Source organism: Lycium ferocissimum, chromosome 4, assembly GCF_029784015.1.
Source record: "Lycium ferocissimum isolate CSIRO_LF1 chromosome 4, AGI_CSIRO_Lferr_CH_V1, whole genome shotgun sequence".
Lineage (NCBI taxonomy): Eukaryota > Viridiplantae > Streptophyta > Magnoliopsida > Solanales > Solanaceae > Lycium > Lycium ferocissimum.
The window spans coordinates 39,258,748-39,285,083 of NC_081345.1; the positions used below are offsets into that span (position 1 = coordinate 39,258,748).

A 26,336-nucleotide genomic window follows, 5' to 3' on the forward strand; every position below is an offset into this window, starting at 1 on the left:
GTGGACTGATCGTGGTGTATGTAGTTGCAGGAAGCAGTTAGTAGCGATGATGGATAGAAAGCTCAACACTGGTGGTCAATGGTGGTAGTTGGTGGTAACCGTTGTTGATTATGGTAATTTATAAATATATATAAGAGGGAATCAAAGATTTTTGTAGTCCGCACATTAACTTTCATCCTATGAAGCTTCTAAAGGTGGCTTTTGTTCTTTTCCTTGTTCTCATTTTTGCCCTCGTTTATTTTATAAGACAATTGATTGGGCATTTTATTATTGGGGTTGCTATTACTTCTCCCTACATATTCTCATTTTTAGCATCATTCGTTATTCCACTTGGGCCTCTGTAATTAGTCAATATAATAGTGACTTTTTGTGATTTTATTTTTGCTGCTTATTAAATTATTTTTTACTCCTTTATTTCAAAATATTTGTTACGTTTCACTTCTCGGAGTCAAATTACATAAATTTTAACAAATATTTTAAGAATCTTTTCACTATATTGATAGAAGAATTGCAATTTATAGTATTTTTCCTATATTTTTTGAATATCTAAATTTTAATATTAAAATATTAAATTAATCCAACTCAATTTAGCTTCGAAATTAGTCAAATTGCCTTTATATTTTGGATGGCGAGAATATATTATTTGTCCCTATACGTTCAGGTAAAATTAGGATAACTTTGGAGCCAAATTTCCTTTACAACTAAAGCGTTTATTAGATAGGCATTCGGCCATGCGTTTTCAAACAATGCTTTGAAACAATCCATTGTTTGAAAACACATGTCCAAACGCTGGTTTGGGCTCATGGTTTCAAACCCCAAATCATAAAAAAAAAAAAAAAATGATTTGGGGTTTGAAACCATGCTTTCAACTTTTTTAAATATAAAATTTAACCCATAAGTTTATATTTTGTAAAAAAGACCCATAAGTTGGTAGATATTTTTAACAATTACCCCATCAATCATTTACCAATCTCATTAACTTCCACCAACCTTTATTTATGTCTACCAACCTTTAATTTATGTGGGAGGATTATATTAAAGAGTAGTTACATTACTATTCACGTTAAATTTTCGTTTTTATTGAACTATAGTTTGATTAATTGATGTTCTATTTTTTAGAAAGGCCTACTGGTAGTGTACTAATTTTGTTATGAACTATGACTTGCTCATTTGGTAAGATTGTATAAGAATTGAGAATGTTTTGATAGTTTTCACAATTTGTGGGGGTTTTATGTCTATAAGAGAAAATACAACTTAAAATATCCAAATTGCATGTCTAAACATGGTTTGAAAACATGTCCTAACGGGGCCTAGGTATTACAATATCTTTTATCCTTAAAACGTCCCACATTTTGCTTATTTAGTGAGCTCATATACACTTATTATCCTAAAATTATTAAAATGTTTTACATTACTAATGTAATTTAATTTTTATTTACTAATATTCTTGTAGGATCAATATGTTAATTTTTGTAAAGTTTCTAAATTAAGGTTATATTTATTGCAGTATATAGTTGAAGTTAATGGAATTTTTGTTGTTGTGTTAGATGATTCTAACAGATGAAAACATGAGTTTATTAATACAGGTGAAAATAAAATACATTATTAAAATCTTAAATGAATTTAAGTTTAGTGCAAAATGAGTTAGAAGCAGGGCGGAGCTAGAGTGTCGGCGACAGTTTCGATTGAATGTAGCTTAGGTTCCCAAACTTTATTTTTGTGTATAGATTATTTATTTAGTATTGAATAACTTAAGGTTTAGAATTCAGGACTCATGAGTGATAGTGGTGGTTGACAACATGTGGTGACGAATAATGGCGTAATTGTTAGACAACGATGGCCAACTGATCGTCGTTGTGATAATAGTGTTGGTGATAATGATTGTAAACGGTAGTCAGTAATTGTGACGACCAACTATATTGATTATGCTGGTGAGTGGTAGTAGTTGATAATGGTGAACGACAACAATAAAAATGGATGGAATAGCGGTGCAATACTATATTTGTAAAAAACTTTGAACTGACAACAATTAAATAATTTTAAGACTTTGTAGTAGATTTTAATCAATACGATATATTTAGGCTCAACAGATAATTATAAAAAATATATATAAAAAATAAACACAATTACTGATAGATCAGAGCTTAAAAATAAACGTACTAAATATTTGAGATCCAGATTAAAATTCAGACATTTATTGGGTGCAAACAAATAAGGTCTTATATTCAATCATTATCATATTCGCTCCAAAGATAGACACTATTATTAATTTGAGTTAAATAATTTTCTTACTTCAACTTTTTTTAGCACTCCTTAACTACCGTAAAAAATTGATGGATGACCAATTTTTGAGCAAATAATTAAAATTTAGCTACCGTTTCGAATATAACTGAAAAGTAATCACTTTTTAATGCGTAATGAATTTGAACAAAAATACCTATAGTTAAAACACGAAATAACTCTAACACACAATGCTTGAGTTTGAAGCTTTTACAAGTAAAACTTCGGCATAATTTGTTGGAGTTTCAAGCTCCATGAATCGTACTTTTATTAGTTCAAACGTTCACAATTTATGTGTGAACACTTGTTGGAGTTTTAAAACTCCATGAACAATTCACGAACTTCAAACTTTAGATATAATCAATAGAGTTCAAACTGATAAATATTCAAACTTAGATAAATATTTTCTGATTTTTTTCCCCGTATTTTAACTAAGGATATTTTATCAGAATTTTATTACTAAAAAGTAACTAAATATTGCATAATCTTGATACGTTGATTAAAACTTAACTAACAGTCCAAAAAAAAAAAAAGGCTATTTGACAGTTTCACCCTTAAACACGTTTGCTTATGTTAGTTTACTTCATTTTTCAGCTAAATAAGCACAATAATGAAAAAGAAAAGAATGTGCGAAATCTACAAGAATATAACTAGCAGCTAGAGGGTAGAAGTTACACGTGATGCCTATAGGGACAAGACACTATTATCCACCTGAACTTTAATCGCAGTTATTAGGATATATCTTACCTTTTCAGAAGTACTATTACCCTCATTTTTTTTAAAAATGGAATAGTTATCACTCTGAAACTGAATATCAACTCTCTTATGGGAGAGTAACATACACTCCTTGCCACATGTATATTTATTTATTTTCTATTTGTTTTTAATTATTTTTAACTCTTTCGCTTACATGACAATTTTAAAAAATTGAAAAACCAAAATTTTCTTTTAAAAAATGAAAAATGGAGAAAACTTATTTTTTTTAAAGAATGTCTTAAAAAATCTAGATTTTCATGATTACATTATTCTAGGACACTTTTATTTTTCAAATAAAATGGATTATTTTTTTTAAAAATATGGAAAAAGAGTTTTTTCTTATCAAAATGTGAAAAAAAATTGAAGTTTTATAAAAATTTTAAAAAACTAATTATTTTTTTTAAAATGTGGAAAACTCGTTTTTTAAAACTAAATCTGGAAAACTAATTTTTTCATATAAAGAAAAACAAAATCAGTTTAAAAAAAAAACTTTAAGCTTTAATGTTAATTAATTTGGTGTAATTAAATGTGAAGTACCCAATTAAAAAATGACACGTGTCAGATATTATGTTTCTCACTCTCCTAAACAGAGTGAAATACACTCACTTGTCACATAAACGCTTAGGGTGGTAGTTATTGCATTTTAAAAATTTTTACGAGGGTAATAAGACTCCTAAAAAAGTAAAATGTGTCGTAGCAACTTTGGCCAAAATTATCCCACATCTATAAGGCTCGATATCTTTCCGTATAGGAATGGGCTAATGGATAGGAGAGGATGGGCTTTTATGGATGCGACAGACTGACTGACTCAAATAGCCTTGTAAGGTTATTCTTTCTATTTTGTCCCTGCTTTAAGAAGTTTTACAAAAATAGCTTAAGATTTTTGTTTGAAAGGGCTTAAAAAATCGAACTTATAAGTTGCTTTAGATAAAGCTATTTGTTAATTATTTTTTTGAGCTTATTTTAAGCACAAAATAACTTTAAGCTGGTCAGCCAAACACTCAAAAAAGCTAAAAACAGCTTATAAGCACGTTATAAGCCAATCCAAACGGGCTCTAAGCCCTTTATAATAAGTACCTGGCAAATTTTTCGCTGTAGTCTAAAATTTGGTCATAAGTTTCTCTACAAGTAATTTAGTTTGTTTTACAACTTTAGCTAAGTGATCTAAATTAGTTCCACAAATTTGGTTATCTCTAGAGGTGATAAATTAGCCTGTGAAAACATAACTCGTCCAACCGTTCAAGTTTGGGCAGGTTATTGACCCGTTCATTTATTAGTTCAGCCCATTTTAGCCCAATAAAAATTGGTTGATATATAGTCCAAATTGACTCATGAGAAATGTTGTCAAAATATTTTCAAAAAAATATTTTTTTATTTGATATGTTATATAAAGTCTTAACAAAAAAACAAACTTATAAGATACTAAAATTTATAAAAGAACATATAAAGCATAAAACTTAGTTATAATTGGGAAGGTTGGATTGGGACGTGCATTTTAATCCATTTCAGCCTAACTCATTTCATCCCAAATATTGGTCTACCCATTTGTTGATTCAACCCATTTTGACTCGCCCAAATTCAGTCAAACCCGTCCATTTGACACTTCTAGTTATCTCCTATCCAGCAACTTCACTGCTCACCATAACGAAATGAAGAAAGACACAAATTAGGATCAAAGCGTATGGCAACTAAACTTCAAATCAAAAAGAGAGAAAAAAGGTGGAAGAAGAAGAAGTAGGAATAAGATGAATGACGAGGAGAAGGAAGAAGAAATGCTTGAAAGAGTTATTGAGAAGAGAATAAAACATAAAGGGGACCTCAAAAAAGGACATACCGAGATATTTGGTAGTCATGATTTTGATGGATCGATGAGTCAAAACAGAGGAAAAAAACGACTTGAGCTGAACGACTTGAGCTGTTGACATATTTCTTACATCTCCAATCACATAGTTCACGTGATATAAAAAATGGAGAACATTTTGAAATTGAACTAGAGATTGACATATAAAGGAAGTTTTAGTGGTGATCTAAGTTAAGAAATTGACGTTGGAATAACCCTAATTTGAAATTATGAGAAACTCATTTTCTAGCTATTTAATATAATTGATACCACCATTTTAATGGCTCAAACACATGCACTCAGCATGATAATATTTGAGACTTGTCTATTTATGAATAACACTAGAAAAAAGATGAACGATTCTATCACTAAAAACATTTCTTTTACTTCTCAAATTTAATCAAGCATCTAATATAATTAGAACTCATAAGGGATGCTTTATAGCTAAAATCATAAAAACATATGTTCTTAGTACTAATTGCATAAATCAATATATCAAGTGTTTTTTTGTTTGATAATTACCCAATATATTAGCATTTTTGTTAGTTAGAGACCATGTTGCTCGGACTCTAAAAAAATATTGACGGATGTGTGTCGGATCCTCAAAAAGTAAATTTTTGGAGGATCCAACACTGGTGCAGAAGCATTGGTGGAGAGTTTGAGTAACATAGGTTTAAGAACTTTGTCCCAACTTTGCTTTTGCTCTTTGAACTCAAAAAAAATCTACTAAGAAAAGAAACATGCCACACATCAAGTGGCTGTAGTTTAGTGGTGAGAATTCCACGTTGTGGCCGTGGAGACCTGGGCTCAAATCCCAGCAGCCACAAGAAGTTGCATTTTTAATACTCACTACTCATTTTTTTCATTTGGGTTTCATTTAGGGCCGGTAGGTTTGGGTCCTTAAACAAGAGATCAACCCAGTTTCAGTAAGTAACTACCAGTCCAGAAAAGTCCTCAACAAAAAATAGTTCAAATATATCTTTTTACAAAATTTAGCTAGCATGCAGTTTGTAATACTATTTACACATAAATTACCAATTACATCTGATTATACCCCGAGTATAAACTACTACAATCAATTACAATTACAGTACTTGTTATAGCTTATTTTTATTGCTAGCTTCCAAAAAATCTGTATTGCTTTTCCTATTAGGCCCTTCTTCGTCATCTTCCCCTTTATGCGAACATTCAGTGATCATCACCTTTCAGAAAAGCTTATACTATAACTTTAAGTCGCCGTCTTAGTCAGGGCCGTCTCAACAAGATTATGGGCCTAAGGCCAAACTTCAAGAGAGACCCTATTTTTATTAAAAGAAAAAATTGTGATATATGTGTTTATTTAAAGTCTATTTTTAAAGTTTTTTTAGATGCGAAGTCATTAACTAATATTTTACAATCGTCAAGAACAATACAAAGTTGATAACAATTTTTTCTAAAAAAATATTCAAGTGACAACAATATAGCTAATCAATCACGTCGCTAAAAAAAATTCTTTTTTTTTTAATAAAAATTGTTTACTCCCTCTATCTCAAGTTTTGTGACACAATTTGAATTTTAGGAGTCAAATTTTATTATTTGTATCCGGAATTCGGACATACAATCTTTAAGTTTTTTGAAATACAATTTACATATTTAGAAACTACATATAAAAATATTATAAGTCACAATAATTTTTTAAACAAATTAGCAATAAAACATGATAAAAAATGGGGCCCCAAAAATTTGGGGGCCCAAGGCCATTGTCTTAGTAGCCTTGGCCTTGAGCCGGCCCTGGTCTTAGTTAATTTATTTTAACTATGCGGCGATTAGCAAAAGCCATACTAATACTTCCTCCGTTTCAATTTATGTGAATCTATTTTCTTATTAATCAGTGTAAAAAAGAATGACCTCTTTCTATATTTGGAAACAATTTACCTTTATACAACGATTTATAGCTACACAAAATATATGTGACTCATTTTACATCACAAGTTTAACAGTCTTCTCTAATTTTTTAAACTTCGTACCAAGTCAAATGGATTCACATAAAGGGAGGGAGTAGTATTTTTTTCTAGGAAACAAGAAAAAAGTTTGGGATTTCTTAAGGTGCGCAATCTTGACTTCTTAAAAGCTTACAATGGCATTCCATTATATCTTGTCGGAAAGAATTTTGAGCGAAGTTTCCTAGTATGTAAGACAAGAAGCAAACTTTGCTCTTCTATTTATGAAATTTATTTGTCTTCTGTTTTTTGGTTGTCTCCTTGGTGAGGAAAATTAGTTTTAAATTAAAGAGTTCATCACAGCAGTGATAGGTAAACGGAACATAATAGTCCATGAATTAGTTTTGACCCACTTTTGACCTTTCGGTATATGTGCAATTTGTGCTGAATCCACTAAATTATGCATGTACTACTAATTTATCTTTACATTAGCGTGCTTTTAGCCTTTGAAGAGCCGGGATGAACGAAAGGAAACAAATTCTATACATTATACTACCTCTGTTTCTTTTTACTCTAATACATTATACTATCTCTGTTTCTTTTTTACTTGTCCTAGGTTGACTTGACACTCTTTTAAAAAAATATTTGTTAAGGATTTGTTTTATCAAATTATTCATATTAATTATATTTTAAAAATTTATATTCAATAAACTACTGGCTAGCATTTTATATATATAATTACTTGATAATAGAAATTACGCTTAATATACTAAAATGGATAAGTAAAAGGGAAAATATAATTTTAGTTGAAGAGACTAGAAAAAAGAATGGAGGGAGTATTACTTAGTGCGCATAGATGTTCTTCATGTTGTATGATCTTTTTTGATCATCTAGTGTTAATATCTGATAACTCACAAAAATAAACTGTGGACAGCAAAAAGGCTTTTACCTTTAATTTTGTTTATTACCATATGATGTATATATATCATTGCTTTTCACTTTTCACTTTTCATGAACCAGAAGAAAATCAGTAGTGAATTCTTTTGATATAATTAACTCATATATGATGGCATCATAGAGCAAGTGCCTTCTTTTCTTTCTTTTCCTCGTAGCTTGCAAGTTTTGTGCTATGAAATTTGGCACAGTTAAACGCATATTCATCAACAGGCTCCCGTTTGACCAAATTTGGTATTTTCACTGTTGCGCTAAAAAAGAGACGTACAACTTAAATGTACTTTGAAGCTTTCAATTGAAAAGATTTATCGGTCATTGCTGCATGCCGGACAAATGACAATTGAAAAGATTTATGGGTCATTAGTGCTTTTTAACTAGACATGCATAAATACACCATATCTGTATATCTCCCTCAACCACATCCCAAAGGCCATATCCCCTCCCCTCTCTCCCCCCCACCCCCACAAAAGCAAATACTTATGTCCCGTAAAGTACTAGAAGATTCTTACTTCGCCCCTTAATTTAATTATTTATCCTCTATATGCTTTATGTTATTCTAGAGTGTCTCTGTACATAAGATGGAGTGAATTGTGTATGTCAGATTTTTGCTTGTTGAAGAACTTGGTTCTTCAACCTAAGTATTTAGAAACATAACCACGCGTAAAATGTGATAAATAAAGAACACACACGATTATACGTGAAAATTTTTCTTGCTCAAGAGAGTAAAAATCACGAGTTATCTTGTGTAGGATTTGTCTCAAACTTCACTAAATAGTAAAATCGAATTTAGGCTACAAATGAATAACTAAATGGACTAGCGTTAGTACCTCAACCCCTACAATTAACTCTGACCACAGCTACACACTTTCGAAACTATTAACTCTAGTCTAGACAGCAAAAACAAATTAAACTTCCAGAATTATACACCTTCACAAATGCTACTAAAAATAATATAAGTTACAATTTAAGAACAATGAACAAAAAATTCAACAAGTAAAGAACAAAAGATCTTCCTCCGATCAGGTTCTTTAGTTCAACAGCTTGGTTTCTCGAAAGCATCTTTTTGCAGTGATGGCTATTTGCAGTGAGTTGTGATAGCATGAGACCCTTTAATTTATATATGCATGAAGATAAGTCGAAAATACTTCTTGAGTTTTTGCTCAAAAATCTAGAATAATTCAGTTAAGGAAATCAATCCTAGTAGAACTTGGTTTCCTTAAACAATTCTCTTTCACACACGCGAGTTTCTTCAGCAAAAAATGTTAGTATCATATAAAGTCAACTTGCCATAAATAATATCGCCAAAGAGTTCTACTTGCATAAGAATTGTACATGTTTGCAACTTCTGATCAACGATATGTAGAGGATCCTGGTTCTTCAACATCGGCTTGACAGGTTATCATAATTAACATCATTAACATATCTTCAAGGGACTTGGTTTATCAAATATTATTTGTTAATTATCAAAATCAATTTTTAGCACAATCCAATATTTGATATTCAAAATTGGAAGTTATTTAATGTGGGAATTCTTTTTACTAGACAAATAAGCCTTCTTTACATCATCTTAGTCTTGTATTTCCACGATAAACTACAATCTCATTCAAACTTGTTTTTGGGGTAAGCCATCGGCCTGGAAGTCAACTGCAAATGATGAACTTTCTTCATTATTCAAAACAAAATTATGTAAGATGGAACATATAAATTATTATGAATCTATATAAATAGTACAGTAAATTATTTTCTCAATTGATAGTTACAAATATGATATCCTCAAGTATCATTAATGTAGTATCTTTTAATTAATAATTTCATAAGTTCTACACGTACTACTAATTTGCTACACTATTGGCTAAAGCACGTACTTTGCATGAAATGTCATGCAAATTCACATGGCTTGAAGGATTCTCCCACTGTACAAGTTCTTTAATTGCCTTCTCAATCTCTATAGTCTCCTTCACAAGTCCGTCCATGCAGAAAGCCAAGGCACTCAAGCTTAACAGCACTTGGCCCTTCAACTCCTCACCATTAACAATTTGGTCCACAAACTCTTTTGAATGTTGAAAATAGGACCTGAAGTTTTCATCAATCTCCTCTTCCCTTGCTGACCTTATTATATTATAAAAGCTACTTGGTGATGTTCCTAATTCAACGTCAACTGAAAGTTTCTTCTTCTCAAATTCCTTATCAAGTAGAGCTAGTGATTTGACCAAACTGACCTCCTTAAAACATTTGATGGAAGAGCCAACAAAATCTTTGAAAAGCTTGAAATCACCATCTAGATTATTTACAAAATTGTCAATTCCTCCAGATTCTTGTTCAAGTAACATAAAAGCTTGTGACCCAAAATGCAGATACTCCACAACCTTTGACAATGACCCCATAAGCTTACGATAACAAACACCATGAAATGGCACAAACCAAAAATTGGGCTCTGCCTCAGCTTCACCAATAAATTTCCCCATCTCATTTATGTGCAATTTCAGTTTGTTTTGACTTTCAACTAAATTTCCCGATGATCCAAAGCTTATTGACCCAATGCATTCATGCAAGATTTCAAAATTCTTGGAAAGTTGAAATTTTGCTAATGTTGAAGCTCTTGTGGGCTGTAACAAAATTTCTACCATGATGGAACAGGACAGTCCAATAAAAGTCTCTGTTATTCTTGCTATGGCAAATTCACTTGGTGGGCCAAAACCTTTTCTACCAAGAATTAGTAGTGCCCCAATAATAGCTGCAAGCCCACCAGCTTGGCCATACATTTGGCTTTGTCTCAAAAAGCTGCTCACTATGAACCATGGGAGAAGAGACAAGAATCTAATTTGCACATATTTCTCAAAGACAAAACATCCTAAAATACCATATATTGTTCCCAACACTGTCCCTTGTGCCTTAAAATTTGCAATTTTGAAAGTTGCTTCTCTTGATCCTGCTAGGCTAATTGCAACTGGAAGACCTGCCCAAAATCCATTTTCCTTGCTATAGATTGATCCCAAAAAAACAGCAAGGCCCAATGAGAGTGAACATTTGAAAGCTGGCGTGAACCTTTTGTTATTTTTGGTAATGGACAAGTAATTGGTACAAGATTTTTTCAAGAACCCTTCTTGATTTTCTTGCTTGGTGGAGCCTTCTTTGGGTGGTGACGGGGCAATTGGTTTGTTTATGAACAGGTTCATGCAAAATAAAAAGAATAAAGAGGGAAGATCTTTTTTTGTTGGTTGAATTGTGTGAAGTGTTTGGAAGAACTTCTGGGAATTTTCTGGATTTGACTCTGGCACAGTTGCTGATGACTCGAGGGACATGCTGTTGACTTTCTCTGAGATGTGTTCTCCTAGCATGTATAGACCAGATTTTAGCTCTGAGTTAAGAACTCCAACAGGAAATGAAGGAGAATTATCCAAGGCAATTTCCATCCCTCTTAAAGGTGTTTGAAGATCTTGAAATTTGCTCCCAGGGTTCTCTCCATATGGTCTTAGAAACTTGAATGGAAATCTTTCCCACCTCATGCTTTCCTGGAATAATTTGTACCAGAAAAAATATATCAGGACACTTAATGTAGGAGAAATAGTTAATAATGAAATTAACTTATATGCATGTATTAATGTTTTTAACATACCGTGACAGGTTAATCATCTACCTTATTTTTCATGTTATTTTTTAAGTGACTTGATATATAGTATTATAAATTCTTGTACATTGTCCGTTTATAGAAATTGAACTCCATAAGTAAGTAAATAATATGTCAATATTTCATGGGACTTACTTGCTTGGTTTTAATGCTCTGGAGAAGTTTGGATCCTGTTTTGATCAAGGACTTGGCTTGAGAAATGAAAGCAAGTGCACAAGTATTGTCCTCAGCTGAAAATGCCTTCACAAACAAGTTAAACCTCTCTGAAGCATTTTCAGCAAAGAGCTTGCAATTCCGTTTCACCTGAAACATAGAAGAATCTGCTTATTCGAAATCATTAGTATTAAGTTATTTATCGTTAAGAAATCTAATCAGGCGAGCGTCCGAGTTACATGCATCATGACAGTGAAGTGGGTGAAGAACATCATATAAGAGATCAGGGTTCAAATGAGACAAAAAAAGCTCGTTAATTTTTTTCATCTGCCTAAACTTTGCTAGGCAGAATTACTCGACAAATAGCATGGTGAGAGATAGCAAGTTCCTAGTGGAATAGCCAAGGTCCACAACTAAAAATAAAATTATACACATACACAGACATACGCCCGATTAGTAGGAAAGGTGCATGCTTAATGTTTGAAAATGTGAGGAGTACTATAATGCGTTACACCACGAAATGCATGTAACAGAAGGTGGTAATTAAAGTGTACCAACTAGATGTAGCACTATTATTTTATTTTCAAACAAACCATGCACGAGAAAATAAGGTGTATCAAGAATTAATTGTCACCTCGCAACATGCCAGGAATGGGTAGGGAAAAATCAAGGCCAAAACACAAGCCACAGCTCCTAGCCCTGTGCTAGCCGCAACATGAAGAGGATGCATAATAGTTTCGGTTAGGCCACCATTAATATAAGCTATCACATAAACAATAACAATTTGGCCTAGTGATATGCGCTTAGCTATCAAGTGAGTGTTTTCGGGTAAAACCACCACGAAGGCGCTAATAGCCACCGCGATGGAGGTGGTGCTGGCTGTGAGGCGGGCCGGGCCAATTAACCACAGGCTGAGAATAGCGGGGCAAACACCTTGAATGGTGGCGTAAAGTGCATTCCAACAGCCACGAAATGTGTCACCTAAGGTTGCATCGGTCACAATAAGAATAACAGTAACGTAGGAAAAAGCTGGGAATGCGACTTGCTTCTTGATATATGGTGGTCCGAAAAGGGTGGTTAGACCAACTATGGTGCAAGCCAAGGCGGTTCGAAGGGCAGAGGCAAGGCAAGTCCGCCACATGGCTCGAGCTCGACTCGATTCAAAGGTTGGGGTTGCCATTGTGAAGTGCTCGAGATAACAAACAAGGAAAAATAACCTAAGATTTTAATGAAGTTGAATAATGTTTTTATTTTTTTGGATCTTTGCTAAGTTTAGCTAAGCTTGTGTTGCGTCTCTCAATGAGAATGAGAAAAAGAGGGATGTGCATTTTAGAGGTAGGAGGGGGGTGTTTTTATAGAGGAAAATGATATGTAGAACAGCACGTGAGGCAATATATAGTAGGCAGGGGCGGAGGGAAGAAGGGCCAAGGGGGTATCGAACTCCCTTGGGCGAAAAATTACACCGTTTATACATGGTTAAAATTATATTTTATGTATATATAGTAGACGTTGAACCCCCTTTGACTTTTTCGTGTATTTACTTTTTCATATTTTGAACCCCTTAGTGAAATCCAGCTCCACCACTCATAGTAGGACCCACATCTATGGGAGTGGGGAGAGGGGGTGGACACTACACCAATCCAAGAACATTTGTATAAACTAGAAACTACGTGGGGCCGGGGAGATTGGGGGGGGGGAGTGGATTAAAATATGAGTTTAAGTTTGGTGCACCATCAGTGTAGCAGACTTCTTACACAATCAGGTAATTTTAAAGATAAATATGTAATTTTCTTCTTAAATAATATTAGCATCTTTTTTAAAATTATAATTAGAAATTTAGAAGTCAAAGGCAATTTGAACCCTAGCTGAACTGTAACTAAATTATTTCCTTCCCCAATTCACTGCCATGACAGCAGCAAAATGCAGCGTTGTCGCAGTTCTTTTCTTTTCCTGTTTTTATTCCCTCGGTTTTTTTTGAATACTGAAGTTCATTAGTTGTTTTCTTTTGAACACCTAATTCATAACATTCCCATGATACAAATAATAATGTAATCCTTTTTTCCCTCCTTTGCAACGAACACTTCAAAGCAATTAATTTCCATGGCAAAGTACCAATAAATTTTAGAAACAAGACAGAAAGGAAAATTTAAGAAAGTTAGATTTAATTCAAAATAAGGAAATAAAATTGGTAAAGTGTGATTGTTAAGGACTAACAGAAGAATGTACAATAGAATGGGTTCCATTCAAGGTCTTTTGAACCTGCTATAGCAGGTCGTTGTTATCTGATGGTATAAAAAATTCATACACCGACAGTTCACCAAACTTAAACTCTTAAAATATTGATGAGGATAATTAAAAGGTTTTTAAACGAGATAACAATGATCCTCCGGTAGTATTGCGATTCTTTTACACTTTGTTTGGATGGTTGTTACATATTGTTTCATAATGCATCGTATTGTATTGTAATGTATTGTATTGTATCGTATTGTATTGTTTTGATTAACACAACGTTTGGACCTATTTTATCGTTTTCCATCGTTACATAATCTCACATATCAACGATTTGAAGGATAAACCTACAAGAAAAGTAGGGTACGGGATAGAGCAACCATGAAAAACTAGGGTAAATGATAAAATAGAATTATTAGATAATAAAAATGAGAAAAAGAGATAAGGTAACGAATCAATAACACCAAATTGGTCGTTACATAAAATGAAACTTTTCATCATTATGTAATGATGGATTTAACGATACGATACATTAAAATTTAAGTAACAATCAAAACAAACATTGTATTTAAACTAACAACACAATACAATACAATACAATACAATACAATCATCCAAACAAGCTGTTAGACACTTTAGCTAAAATAGTGGATATGAATTTGGATTACCGCAATGATTAATTCAAATGGGAGAACAAAATGGTGATCAAACTATACGCACTCATATTGGTTTGCGTATGTTGTATAAATGATATCAATGGTAAAAGCCCCCATATATGCCACGTTAAAAAAAGAAGGCTCTCTATAAGGTTAACTTGCACATAACCTACATTTGTTAATTAGATCAAACGTTTACTTACACCCGAATTTTATGCTGCATATATCTTATAGGGGAGGGTTATAGTAGACTCTAGACCTTTAGAATTAATTTGTGAAGGAAAGAAAGAAAAATTTAATTTCTCTGACCTGAGCTACCTTAAGTGCGATCCATCAAGCGTTAACAAATTTCACATTTCGGTACTCTTACTTAACTAATTAGTACAATATATGTGTAGATAATAATTTAAAAAAAAAAAAAAAGCAAATGTGAGGAAATAATTTAAACCATGAAACAGTTTATTCTACACATGCTATATCCTTCAAAGGAGAATAGAGAAGAGGAATCTGTAATATATACTCCAAAAGTTTAACTTGTGACGTACAATTAATACGGGCACGTCCTAAAAGTTTTGTGATTCTTTTTACTTTATACGTCCAGATCAACAGTATGAAACTTTGATGAAAAATGTGCAAGAGGCATCAGAGAGTTTGAAGAATGAATAGACCACCTTTAAATTTATTTATGCAAAACATAGGAAGTACAAAAAACAAACACCAACAAATTAGACACAAATGGAGGACGTTTACTCCTATTTTCATTTTAATTTAAGCTATAAAGACGTCAAATTCTTAATTTGGACAAGACATTACAATGTAAATAATCATAATTCATGGCTCCCGTCCCTAATTACCGTACAGGTGTCGTGGTTCTTGCAATTGTGAATATTTGCGATTGAAAGCTACAATATTGAATGTTACAGTAATCTCTATTAACAACAGTTGCCATCACTTGCAACTTCATTTTTCATTAATAGAGTCCTGTTTGGTATCCTAAACCAGAAAAAATAATAATCATGAGATGACGACAAAGCAATTCTACAAATTTTATCTCCCTGTTACTCCTCAATTGAACACTACATTCATTTGTACATTATTTTTGTCTTGCTCTTGTCTCTCGTGCTATTAGATATTTTGCATTTCTCATATTTCTCAAGTCGTTCAAGTGAAGGGACTTTAAAAGTTGTTTTTTTTATACGGTTTATAATGTCTTTCTTTTGTGCATATCTTGAGGTTACTAATAATTTTTGGATTTATATCAAATCAACGGTAGAGATAGTTCATTAGCATCTTGTAGATATATAAATTAAATGGCTTATTAGTAATTATCTTTGCGTAATTATTCTTAGATAGCAACGGAAGATTCAGATTACGTAATGTTCTTTTTGAAGAAGACAAATAGAGAGATTATAAAGATTTATTTTAAAGACGGTTTAAGCTCTATCTGAAAAAGCAAGATTGAGAATCTTTTACTAATATTCTACCTTGATCTCAATTATCTCCTAGATCTATGCACTTAAGAGTTTTCTGTTAATTGGCTGTTAGCATTAATCACATGGGCTAGCTTAATTATTCTAATCATTGCACGACCAGCTCGTATGGAAAACAAAGATTAGATAAACCATTCGAGCACAATCTAATTATCTAATAGTATACTATTACTCACTGATCAGTGCAAACAAAGATTGGAACCACTCTGCGCTTAAAGCCTTTAATTACCGATGATCAAAATAACTATTAGTATCCACTAAACAATAAGATGCCAAACATGAAACAATTTTACCATTGGACTTATAAGGGGTTAATGTGCCAATCGCCCAATTAATTGCTAATTATAAGGAAAGATCGCGAAACTAAGCTTGTCGTACTGCTTCAGGACAAAAAAAAATAATTAACCGCGTGAAATAAAGCTATGAAACAGTACTCAATATTTAAATAAAAGCATTTTATGTGTAAAAGGAGAGTGGTTTACCCTATAGGAATTCCACTATATTAATAAGTTAGGTTATGCTGCTTGAGTCTGTGAAATGATCTTTGAAGATGGGAAAGGGTCAAATCGGATTAGGCAAATTAAAATACCCAGAATATTAGTAGTAGCTTTTTCAAACATCACACCAAGTTTGTTAAAGCAAAAGTTGCACATCGTATTCTTCCTATAATATACTAGTACATATTTTTTTTGTTTTTCTGTGGATAGAATTCATACTATTATTTTTAGCAAACTATATTCAAAGAAATTCATTGTATGTGTATGTGTCAAGTGACTAAGAATTTATTCTGTAAAGCAAAGAGTTTGTCTAATATTAAATTCTGTTACGTCATGACAGTTTTTCTTTTTTTGTGCAAGAAAAAGGTATTTTTGAAGTGGTTTACAAAGTTCTATTTAGCGTTTCAAACTTTCAATACATAAGAGTTTAGAATATTACATTTGGATTTTAAAGAGAGACAAGGTGCGGTTATATCTCATGTCACATAAACTTTATTTTGTTGGTGGATCATTGTGTTAATTCGTGCACATAGAAATAAATTAAGGCAAGAAAATAAATAAATAAATAAATAAATAAAGGCATATATCACTACCTACCAACCGTCTTCTAACAAGCTGACATAAAAAATAGAATGTATATATGTTTTCCTTGAAATTGGTAGCTGCCTGCAGCTTAATTATTTTATGATTTTACATGGTTGGTTTCTCATGCAACTCTACCAAATAACTAGCTAATTAGGTTTTCTTTTACCTTTTATTTTTTGTAGCAATAGAACTTTTAAGAAATAAGAAAATACAAAGAGTAGAGGGAGACTAGATGAATACCTCTAGATATAAAAAAGTTGAGAGCATTTCTTTTAGTTGAAACGATCTTTTTAATGGAAAATGATCTTAAATTATGTTTGGATGAGTTCTGGCCTACATTCACTGTTTTTTTTTTTTTTTTGGGGCCAAATTCATATTTTAGGATTTGGTGAAAGTTAATTAATCTTTGGTTAGAAAAATTAGTTTGATAATTTCCCTGCAATTAAACTATAAATTTTATAACTTTCTATGTAATTTACCCTCTCCATTTTTTTTTTCCTTAAGAAAATCGAACAATTCTTTGTTGCATTGATCCTCATTCCTCTGTGTCATATTTTTATACAGTGCTGTCTGTATAGCATTAGATGCAGAATTTACTAGGTTTTGTCTTGTGGTTTCTTGGCAATATATTTTAAGAGAGAAGCCCTACAATTCTCTCCTGTTTCCCCCAAAAATGACAAGTCGATTGAATTCAGCAGGATAACGTAACATAGATAAGTGAAGTCATATTATTCGATTTTGTTGTCTTGTAAAGGTTATAACCTCAAAGATTTCGAAATATTCTTGGAGAAGGGGAGTTTCACCACTCGTATCTAGGAAGAACACTACATGCGTATTGAATTATATCACTAAGGCACCTGTATCTAGTAAATCTGAATCTAATACCAAGCCAAATATCTTTTTTAGACTTCTAGTCTAGGACTTAAAGTTTAGGAAATTGAATTTGTCCAAGCTCGATTGACAGATTCCTGCCATTCCAAATTTCTATTGTAAGTATATAGTATCAACAACTTAAAAATACATAGGCGGAGCCAGAATTAGAATTTTATCGTTTAAGATAGCGATATCACACATTAGTAATTGAGTTCTGAATTTATTTTTTATACATATTTAGTGAATTTTGAAATACAAATAAAGGAATTGAACTAAAAAATTACTGGATTTGGCCAAACCCGTACCTGGACAGCTGGACTTCTAGCTCAGCTCATGTGTCCAAGGATATTAAGGATATATAAAAGATAACTGCATATAACTAGATCTATTTAATAAATATAGGATATATTAAAAAATATATAGGTTTACGCCGCGTGCCCCGATATACAATATTATACAAGCTAAATTATATTATGAGTGCACATGACTTGAATCATTTTGTATTACACAGTGGGAAAAGAAAGGGCAGAGAAAAGTGGACAATGAAAATAGAATTCACCCTTGTTATACGAAAGAACTCTCACACACATTACTAAAAACAAATGAGGGATTACTGTTCACTGTGTTTCTTCTGATATGATATACTTATGTTCCGTCCATTTCATACTGAAGTGAAATTAAACAAATATCGACCCAGAAAAGGCAAGAGAGTGAACATAACGATAATGGCAAAAGCAATTTCATTTTGCACAACAATACAAAAGAGAGAAAAAAAAAAGGGATAAAAAATATAGAGAAATATTACCACTTTTCTTTAAAAACAAACATATAATGCGTTTGTCATGAATATACTACAAACAGTTCTAACCAACAAAAAAAAAAAAAAAAAAAAAAAGGGACCCCTGCTAAGCTTCGATAACACTCCATGCAAGTAGCTGGCGCATGACTTATGAGAAAAATATTTTGCAATCTATATGAATGTGTCTTTTTCGTGAATGTAACTTTCTTTTAATACTATAAATATTCTCATTAGTTACTGCTCCCTCCGTTCATTTTTACTTGTTCACTATACTAAAAATAAATTTTCACCTTTTTTATTTTACCCTTAACATTAATTACTCATTTTCAAATCATCTCCTAAGTTTATTGAGACTATACACCAATTAATATGGGTAATATGGTAAAATACATAATATGGTAAAATACATACTTCATTTATTAATTCTTAGGGGCGTGTAAAGTCAAAAGCGGATAAGTAAAAGTATACGGAGGGAGTATATTTAATTTCGAAATAGGAAAGCAGAGACGCATCCATGCTTTAGCCCTCTTATCACTGCTTCTGCCTAATTAAAACTTGTGATAAAATGACATTTCTTAATTAATAACCGACAATAAAGTACATTACAATATTGTCCAATAGGATTGATGACTTACCGGCCTATTCAATCACTTTGTGGTACTAGACTAGCTACCAATTGCTTGATCACAATTCTAGCCTTACTGCGAATCAAAAACCCAATTCCACAACCTATTGCGAATTGTATTAATGTAATAAACAATTGTGTTTCATTAATAAAGGCAAGAATACGATGTGCGGATTTCCTAGAGGCATGATCTCAAAAAACAAAAATAGATAGAAAAATGGTCATGCTAGAGACATAATTCACCATGGATATAAATTTGAGATCCTTCCGAATGAGCCGAGAGAATCTTATTTATTCTCTTTTGTTTTCTTATATAAGGAAATAACTAAATAATAATAAAAGAATGGAATTTCTTTATTATCTGAGAGAATCTTGTTTTTTGTTATTGTTATTTCTGACGTTAATAAATTATGTTTCTTTGGAGAATTGCAGGGTATTGATGCCTCAGGTGACAGACTAGAATTAACATTCAACTCTCCAATCATTTGTAATTAACGTAGGAAAACTGGGGGAAAAGTTCAATTAGGTCATCATATTTATAAAGTAAAAAAATGCATTTTAGAGAAAGCAAAAGTTTTATCTTTTCAAGTGAGCAAGATGGTGGCATATGCAGTTAGTGACATATGCAGTTAGGACATGGCAAATTAAATGCTTGGCACACTTCTATATAATGCATTGTCCTATCAGTGGCCGGAACTTGATGAGGATGCAACTAAAAAACAACTAAACTACTCTTTATTTTTCCTCGAAACAATAAGCTATTTTCTATTATTTTCCTCATTCCCATGACACAAGAAGAAAGAAAAATAACGATGATAAAATAAAAATGAAAATATTGAAAAGTTAGGTTTTGTATGATGGAATGAGGATTATAGCTTATCGTTACAGTGAAAGGTCACCAAGTTCATTAGTTCTCGACTTTTGTTAATTTTCTTGATGACTGAGGAAATCTTAGTGCATGGTTGGTAAGCACCAATATTTGAATATTCTTTGACATTAGCCACCTTACTTTTTATCTTTTGTTTTGCTTTTTAGCACACGAACATTCTTATTAACTACAACGTTATTAGTGTAATATAAAAGCGTCTGTCCTTGAAATCTATGTAAATGGAAGTGCCACCTGCATCCTCATAGGCCAAAACATGATAAAGCAAATTGGAGGAATTTCGATACACTAATTGGATACGTACTGGAGTCAATCAAAGTGGATGTCTGGATGACCTTCAACTTGCGTAAAATATGCACAACAATGTGCGTCAAAGTATACAATATTTGAAATTTGAACTTAAACACGAGAATAATTGCTATTCAACTCTGCATATAAGGTTTCTATCCCACAAAAAGGTTTCTTCCTAGTCTCGATGATGCTCCCTTTTTTCCATAATCACAAAATGAAAATTTTGGAACTCTTGAATACAAATGTGGGTTCAATGATACTTCAATTTTCATTATTTTTGTACATTAAATTCAATAACAAACTAAGAAGGAAGGGAAAAATCAGAAAAGAGTATAATTGGAAATGTTTATTACTTACGAGCACCAAAATAGAACATTAGGCCCCCAGACAGATTAAAACGAATTCATATTTGTGGTCACGGCACTAGTATCATGTCACCTAATGCTAGAAAGAGGAGGGAACATGGGCATGATATTATTCCACCGAATTATGTTGCAACCCGATCAGGGAAGCCAAAGAGATGTTGAATTAATTCCTTCCACATTTGAATGGAAAATCCTCAACCTCATTTTTACTAGAATTGAATGGCTGTGAAATGCTTGTTTCTTATATGAGAAAGGAAAGTGGAAATGTCGTTCTTTTCTCTGGTGCATAAGTGAGGTTTCATATAGCCAACTCCAACTTGTTCAGAATTGAGACGTAATTATTAATATTGTTGTAGAAGGTAAAATTAAAGAAGAAAGAGCCTTTGGTGGGATTTAGACAGTCATGAAACCTACTTTAAATGCTGTAAGGTGAAACTGCACTCCAGTTCCTCTCTATTTTACAATAACTATACATCAAATCACAACTAATTGTGTATAAATGTTTAATACTCGTTGCACTCCATTTTAACTTATTTAATTCCAATCCTTTCTCTTTAGGAAGGTATAGTTATTGGGTGCTGTTAAATGGCACAAGTCATTTTAGCACAAAGTATGACAACATATGTACAAACTCTACTTTATCCTTAATGAAAAATAGCTTCAACATTTGATATTTTCCTCCAAATTTTTTCCCTCCAAGACAAAGCAATTATTACACTTAAGCATTTCATTTTTTCAACACCTAGAACCCATAAATTGATCTTGTGTAAAGATTCACTTCAATTTTTTCCTCTAAATTTTTTATACATTTTATACATACACCTAGTTTAATTATACAGTCTACCTATTTGTACGGTCTACCAATACAAACTACATGTCGATATACCCTATAAATATCTTCTAAATAATTAAAAAAAAAAAACTAAATTACATACAAAAGTTGTCTAATTTTTTGACGAATTTTCATTTATTATATAAAAAAAATGATTGTATTGAATCAAAACTTAGTAAAAAAATTTACTCAACTATATAATATTTAGCTAATTTGAAGTAATTCAATGTTTGAATTACAGTCAATCATAGTGTTCACTGCTTGTTTTGTCCTTTTTTTAAAAAAAAATATTTAAAATTGATTGAATTAAATCAAAACTTGTTAATTGTTCCTCAATCATATCTAATACTTATCTAAATTTTTGCTAAATTAAATCTTTCATTCATAGTCAACCATAGTGTTGACTACTTGTTACATCCGATGTTTTTCTTAAAAGAAAATTGATTGAAGTAAATCAAAAATCGCTAATTGTTACTCAATTCTATCTAATACTTAGCTAAATTAGATAATTCAATGTTTCAATTCAAGTCAACTATAGTGGTGACTAATTGTTACATCCACTGTTTTATATTTATTTAAATTGATTGAATTAAATCAACACTTACAAATATTTAATCAATCTAATCTTATCTAATGCTTAACTAAATTGAGATAATTCCATGTTTCAATTAAAGTGAAACACAGTGTCAACTACTTGTTACATCAGTTTTTTTTTTTTTTTTTTTTAAAAGAAAAAAGCTGATTGAATCAAATTAAAACTTGCTAATTGTTACTCAATCATATCTAATACTTAGCTAATTTGAGATAATTTAATATTTCAATTAGAGTCAACCATAGTATTGACTACTTGTTAGTTGTTACATCCATTTAAAAAAAATGACAGAATTGAGTTAAAACTTGCAAATTGTTACTCAATTCTATCTAATACTTAGCTAAATTAAGATAATTCAATGTTTCAGTCAAAGTCAACCATAGTGTTGACTACTTGTTATATCCACTTCTTTTTAAAAAATAAAAAAATGATTGAATTGAATCAACATTTTGCAAAACTTTTTACTTAATCATGTTTAATGCTTAGCTAAATTGAGATAATTCAATGTTTCAATCAAAGTCAACCATTGTGTTGACTACTTGTTACATCTCTTTGTATCGTTTCAATTTTATCGGATGTCCCCGGCGGACACTACTTGTTACATCCACTATTTTTTTTTTTAAAAAAAAACATGATTGAATTAAATCAAAACTTGCTAATTGTTACTGAATCCTATCTAATGCTTAACTAAGTTGAGATAATTTCGTTTTGCAATTAAAGTCAATCGTAGTGTTGACTACTTGTAACATCCATTATTTTTTTTAAAATTAATTGAATTAAATATAAATTGTTACTCAATCATATCTAATACTTACCTTAATTGAGATAATTCATATTTCAATCAAAGTCAACCATTACCATAGTGTTAACTACTTGTTACATCCACATCTTTATATATAAAAAAAAGTATTGATGAAATTGAATCAACACTTAGCAAACTTTTTACTAAATCTTATATAATACTTAGCTAATTTGAAATAATTCAATATTTCAATTAAAGCCAACTATCGTGTTGACTACTTGTTACATCTACTATTTTCGTTTAAATGGATTGAATTAGATCTAAACTTGCTCATTGTTACTCAATTATATTTAATATTCAACTAAGTGAAATAATTCAATGTTTCAATTAAAGTAAACCGTAGTATTGACTACTTGTTCCATCTATTTTTTTTAAAAAAAAATTGATTGAATTAAGTCAAACGTTGTTAATTGTTACTCAATCTTGTATAATATTTAGCTAAATTAAAGAAATTCAGCGTTCCAATTAAACTTGCTAATTGTTACTCAATTCTATTTAATACTCAACTAATTGAGATAATTAGATGTTTCAATTAAAGTCAACCATAATATTGACTACTTGTTATATCTACGTTTTTTTTTTTTTTTTTTGAATTGATTGGATTAAATCAAAATTTGTTAATTGTTACTTAATCATATATAATACTTAGCTAAATTGAAGTTATTCAACGTTTCAATTAAAGTCAACCTTAGTGTTGACTACTAGTTACATCCACTAGTTTGTTTAAATTGATTGAATTAAATCTAAACTTGCTAATAGTTACTCAATTCGATTTAATACTTAACTAATTAAGATAATTCAATGTTTCAATTAAAGTAACCCATAATATTGACTACTTGTTACATCTATTTTTTTTTAATTGATTGAATTAAATCAAAAGTTGTTAATTGTTATTCAATCATACATAATACTTAGCTAAATTGAAGCAATTCAATGTTTCAATTTAAGTTAACCTTAGTGTTGACTACTTGTTACATCCACTATTTTTGTTTAAATTGATTGAATTAGAGCTAAGCTTGTCAATTGTTACTCAATTCTATTTAATACTTAACATTCAGATAATTCAATGTTTCAATTAAAGTTACCCCTAGTATATTGACTACTTATTACATCTATTTTTTTTTTTAAAAAAAATTGTTTGAATTTAATAAAAAATTGCTAATTGTTACTCAATCTTATATAATACTTAGCTAAATTGAAGGAATTCAATGTTTTAAATAAAGTCAACCATAGTGTTGACTACTTGTTACATCCACTATTTGTGTTTAAATTGATTGAATTAGATCTAAAATTGCTAGTTGTTACTTAATTCTATTTAATACTTAACTAATTGAGATAATTCAATGTTTCAATTAAAGTCAATCATAGTATTGACTACTTATTACATCTACTTAAAAAAAAAAAATTGATTGAATTAAATCAAAAGTTGCTAATTGTTACTCAATCCTATATAATACTTAGTTAAATTGAAGTAATTGAATGTTTCAATTAAAGTCAACCATAGTGTTGACTACTTGTTACATCTATTTTTTTTTCAAATGATTTAATTAAATCAAAAGTGGCTAATTGTTACTTAATCCCATATAATACTTAGCTACACTGAAGCAACTCAATGTTTCAATTAAAGTCGACCTCAATGTTGACTACTTGTGACATCCACTATTTTTGTTTAGATTGATTGAATTAGTTCTAAACTTACTAATTGTTACTCAATTCTATTTAATATTTAAATAATTGAGTTAATTCAATGTTTCAATTAAAGTCAGCCATAGTATTGACTACTTGTTACATCTATTTTTTTTTTTTTTTTTAAATGGTTGAATTAAATCGAAAGTTGCTAATTGTTACACAATCCTATGTAACGCTTAGCTAAATTGAAGGAATTCAATATTTCAATTGATCAATCATAGTGGTGACTACTTATCACATCCATTATTTTATTGATTGAATTAGATCTAAACTTACTAATTGCTACCCAATTCTATATAATATGTACTTAGATAAATTGAGATAATTCAGTGTTTCAATTAACGGAAAAGGGTCAGATTTGCCCTTATACTCTCACAAATAAGCTATATTTGTCCTTCGTTATATTTTTTCAAGATATTTGCCTTTACTATCCTACTTTAGGGCCATATTTGCCCTTTTACTCTAAAAAAGCCATGTTTATCTTTACTCCGTTAAATCCCCATGTCCCACCTTAATATTCATACGTGGCACCTACTTGACTTTTTTCGATTAAATTACTCAATTACTCACCCATAAAACTTTTAAAAAATTAAAACCCAGCTATTTTCTTTTCTTTTCTTTTTTTCTTTTTTCTTTTCTTCTTTCTCTTTTCAATAACCATCCAAAGCTTCAAAGCTTTTCTTTCATGATAGTTAATCTTTTTTCTTCAAAATTTTCAAAACTCTGGATTATAGGCATAAAACTAAATAAAGTATTTTATGGACAAGATCAGCAACGAGAACTACCCATTAACATACTGATCTTGTACCCAAAATTAAACACTAAATATCACACATGGTAACCAATTGCATATCAATTGCTATCACTGAAGAAAATGGGTACCGATTCATAGGAAAAAGAAAGACGAGGTAGACAAGGTAGGTGGGTGCTCATATTCTATGGTTGTAAAGGGGTCTATCATGCAGTGACAACAATACTCAGAACGTGGAATTATTTTATAATTTCTTAGCCACTAAATTGAGTTTGAGTTTCTTCAACATGTCAATAATATGATAATTATCCGATTTATTTAAAGATGACATTTTTAGAGTAATATTTTTTTTTTTTAAATAAGCATGCAAAAATTTATCTAATCAATGTATTGGACAGAAAAACAATAATTAGATTAAGTAGAGAGAGAGAGTGAAATTCAATGCATAGGGAAGAAAAACAATAATTACCTTGAGGAGAGAGAGTGAAATTTGAACTTCATCTCTTCTTTTTTCACATAAGGGTAGTTTTGTTATAGAAAAGTAGTAAGTGACTATTATGCCCTTAAGTTACTTTAATGCCCTTAAAAGTCGTGTGAAGTTCTTTTTAATGCCCCCATTTATGCCAATTTGTGTCAAAATGAGTTATGCCAAATATAATTTTCTATATTTTAAATGCTGCTTATAACAAAAAGGACGCCCACAAAACTGACCCCAAGTAACAATTCATACTTTAAAGACAACTGCTCTAAACAAGAAGGGAAATGAGCTAAACTACCACACTAATTTGGCCCAAATTTGATCACACCTATAAAAAGACCACCATAACCTTTGCTTGTAAAATTT

The 26,336-nt window shown here is 31.0% G+C and overlaps 1 protein-coding gene and 2 non-coding genes across 3 annotated transcripts; 1 reads left to right on the forward strand and 2 right to left on the reverse strand.

The window, feature by feature from the left end:
* Positions 1-5,630: 5,630 nt before the first annotated feature.
* Positions 5,631-5,702, forward strand: TRNAH-GUG (transfer RNA histidin (anticodon GUG)). The gene has a single exon. It is a non-coding gene; the product is annotated as a tRNA-His (tRNA).
* Positions 5,703-9,409: 3,707 nt separating this feature from the next.
* On the reverse strand, positions 9,410-12,857 carry LOC132054690 (uncharacterized). Its single transcript, XM_059446662.1, has 3 exons — positions 12,165-12,857; positions 11,513-11,680; positions 9,410-11,261 (listed from the first exon to the last, which is right to left on the reverse strand). The coding sequence occupies exons 1-3, from the start codon at positions 12,708-12,710 to the stop codon at positions 9,582-9,584; spliced, it is 2,394 nt and encodes a 797-aa protein (XP_059302645.1). The 5' UTR covers positions 12,711-12,857; the 3' UTR covers positions 9,410-9,581.
* A 12,808-nt stretch (positions 12,858-25,665) lies between these two features.
* LOC132055054 (small nucleolar RNA snoR8a) lies at positions 25,666-25,754 on the reverse strand. The gene has a single exon (XR_009414517.1). It is a non-coding gene; the product is annotated as a small nucleolar RNA snoR8a (small nucleolar RNA).
* Between the last annotated feature and the right edge of the window lie 582 nt (positions 25,755-26,336).

What these genes read in the sequence shown, in the direction of transcription:
- LOC132054690 (XM_059446662.1), bottom strand. Translation starts at nt 12,710, where the DNA reads ATGGCAACCCCAACCTTTGAATCGAGTCGAGCTCGAGCCATGTGGCGG. An exon ending in CATTCCTGGCATGTTGCGAG is followed by an intron (nt 11,681 to 12,164) that starts GTGACAATTAAT and finishes TCTATGTTTCAG; the next exon opens with GTGAAACGGAATTGCAAGCT. An exon ending in AGAGCATTAAAACCAAGCAA is followed by an intron (nt 11,262 to 11,512) that starts GTAAGTCCCATG and finishes AAATTATTCCAG; the next exon opens with GAAAGCATGAGGTGGGAAAG.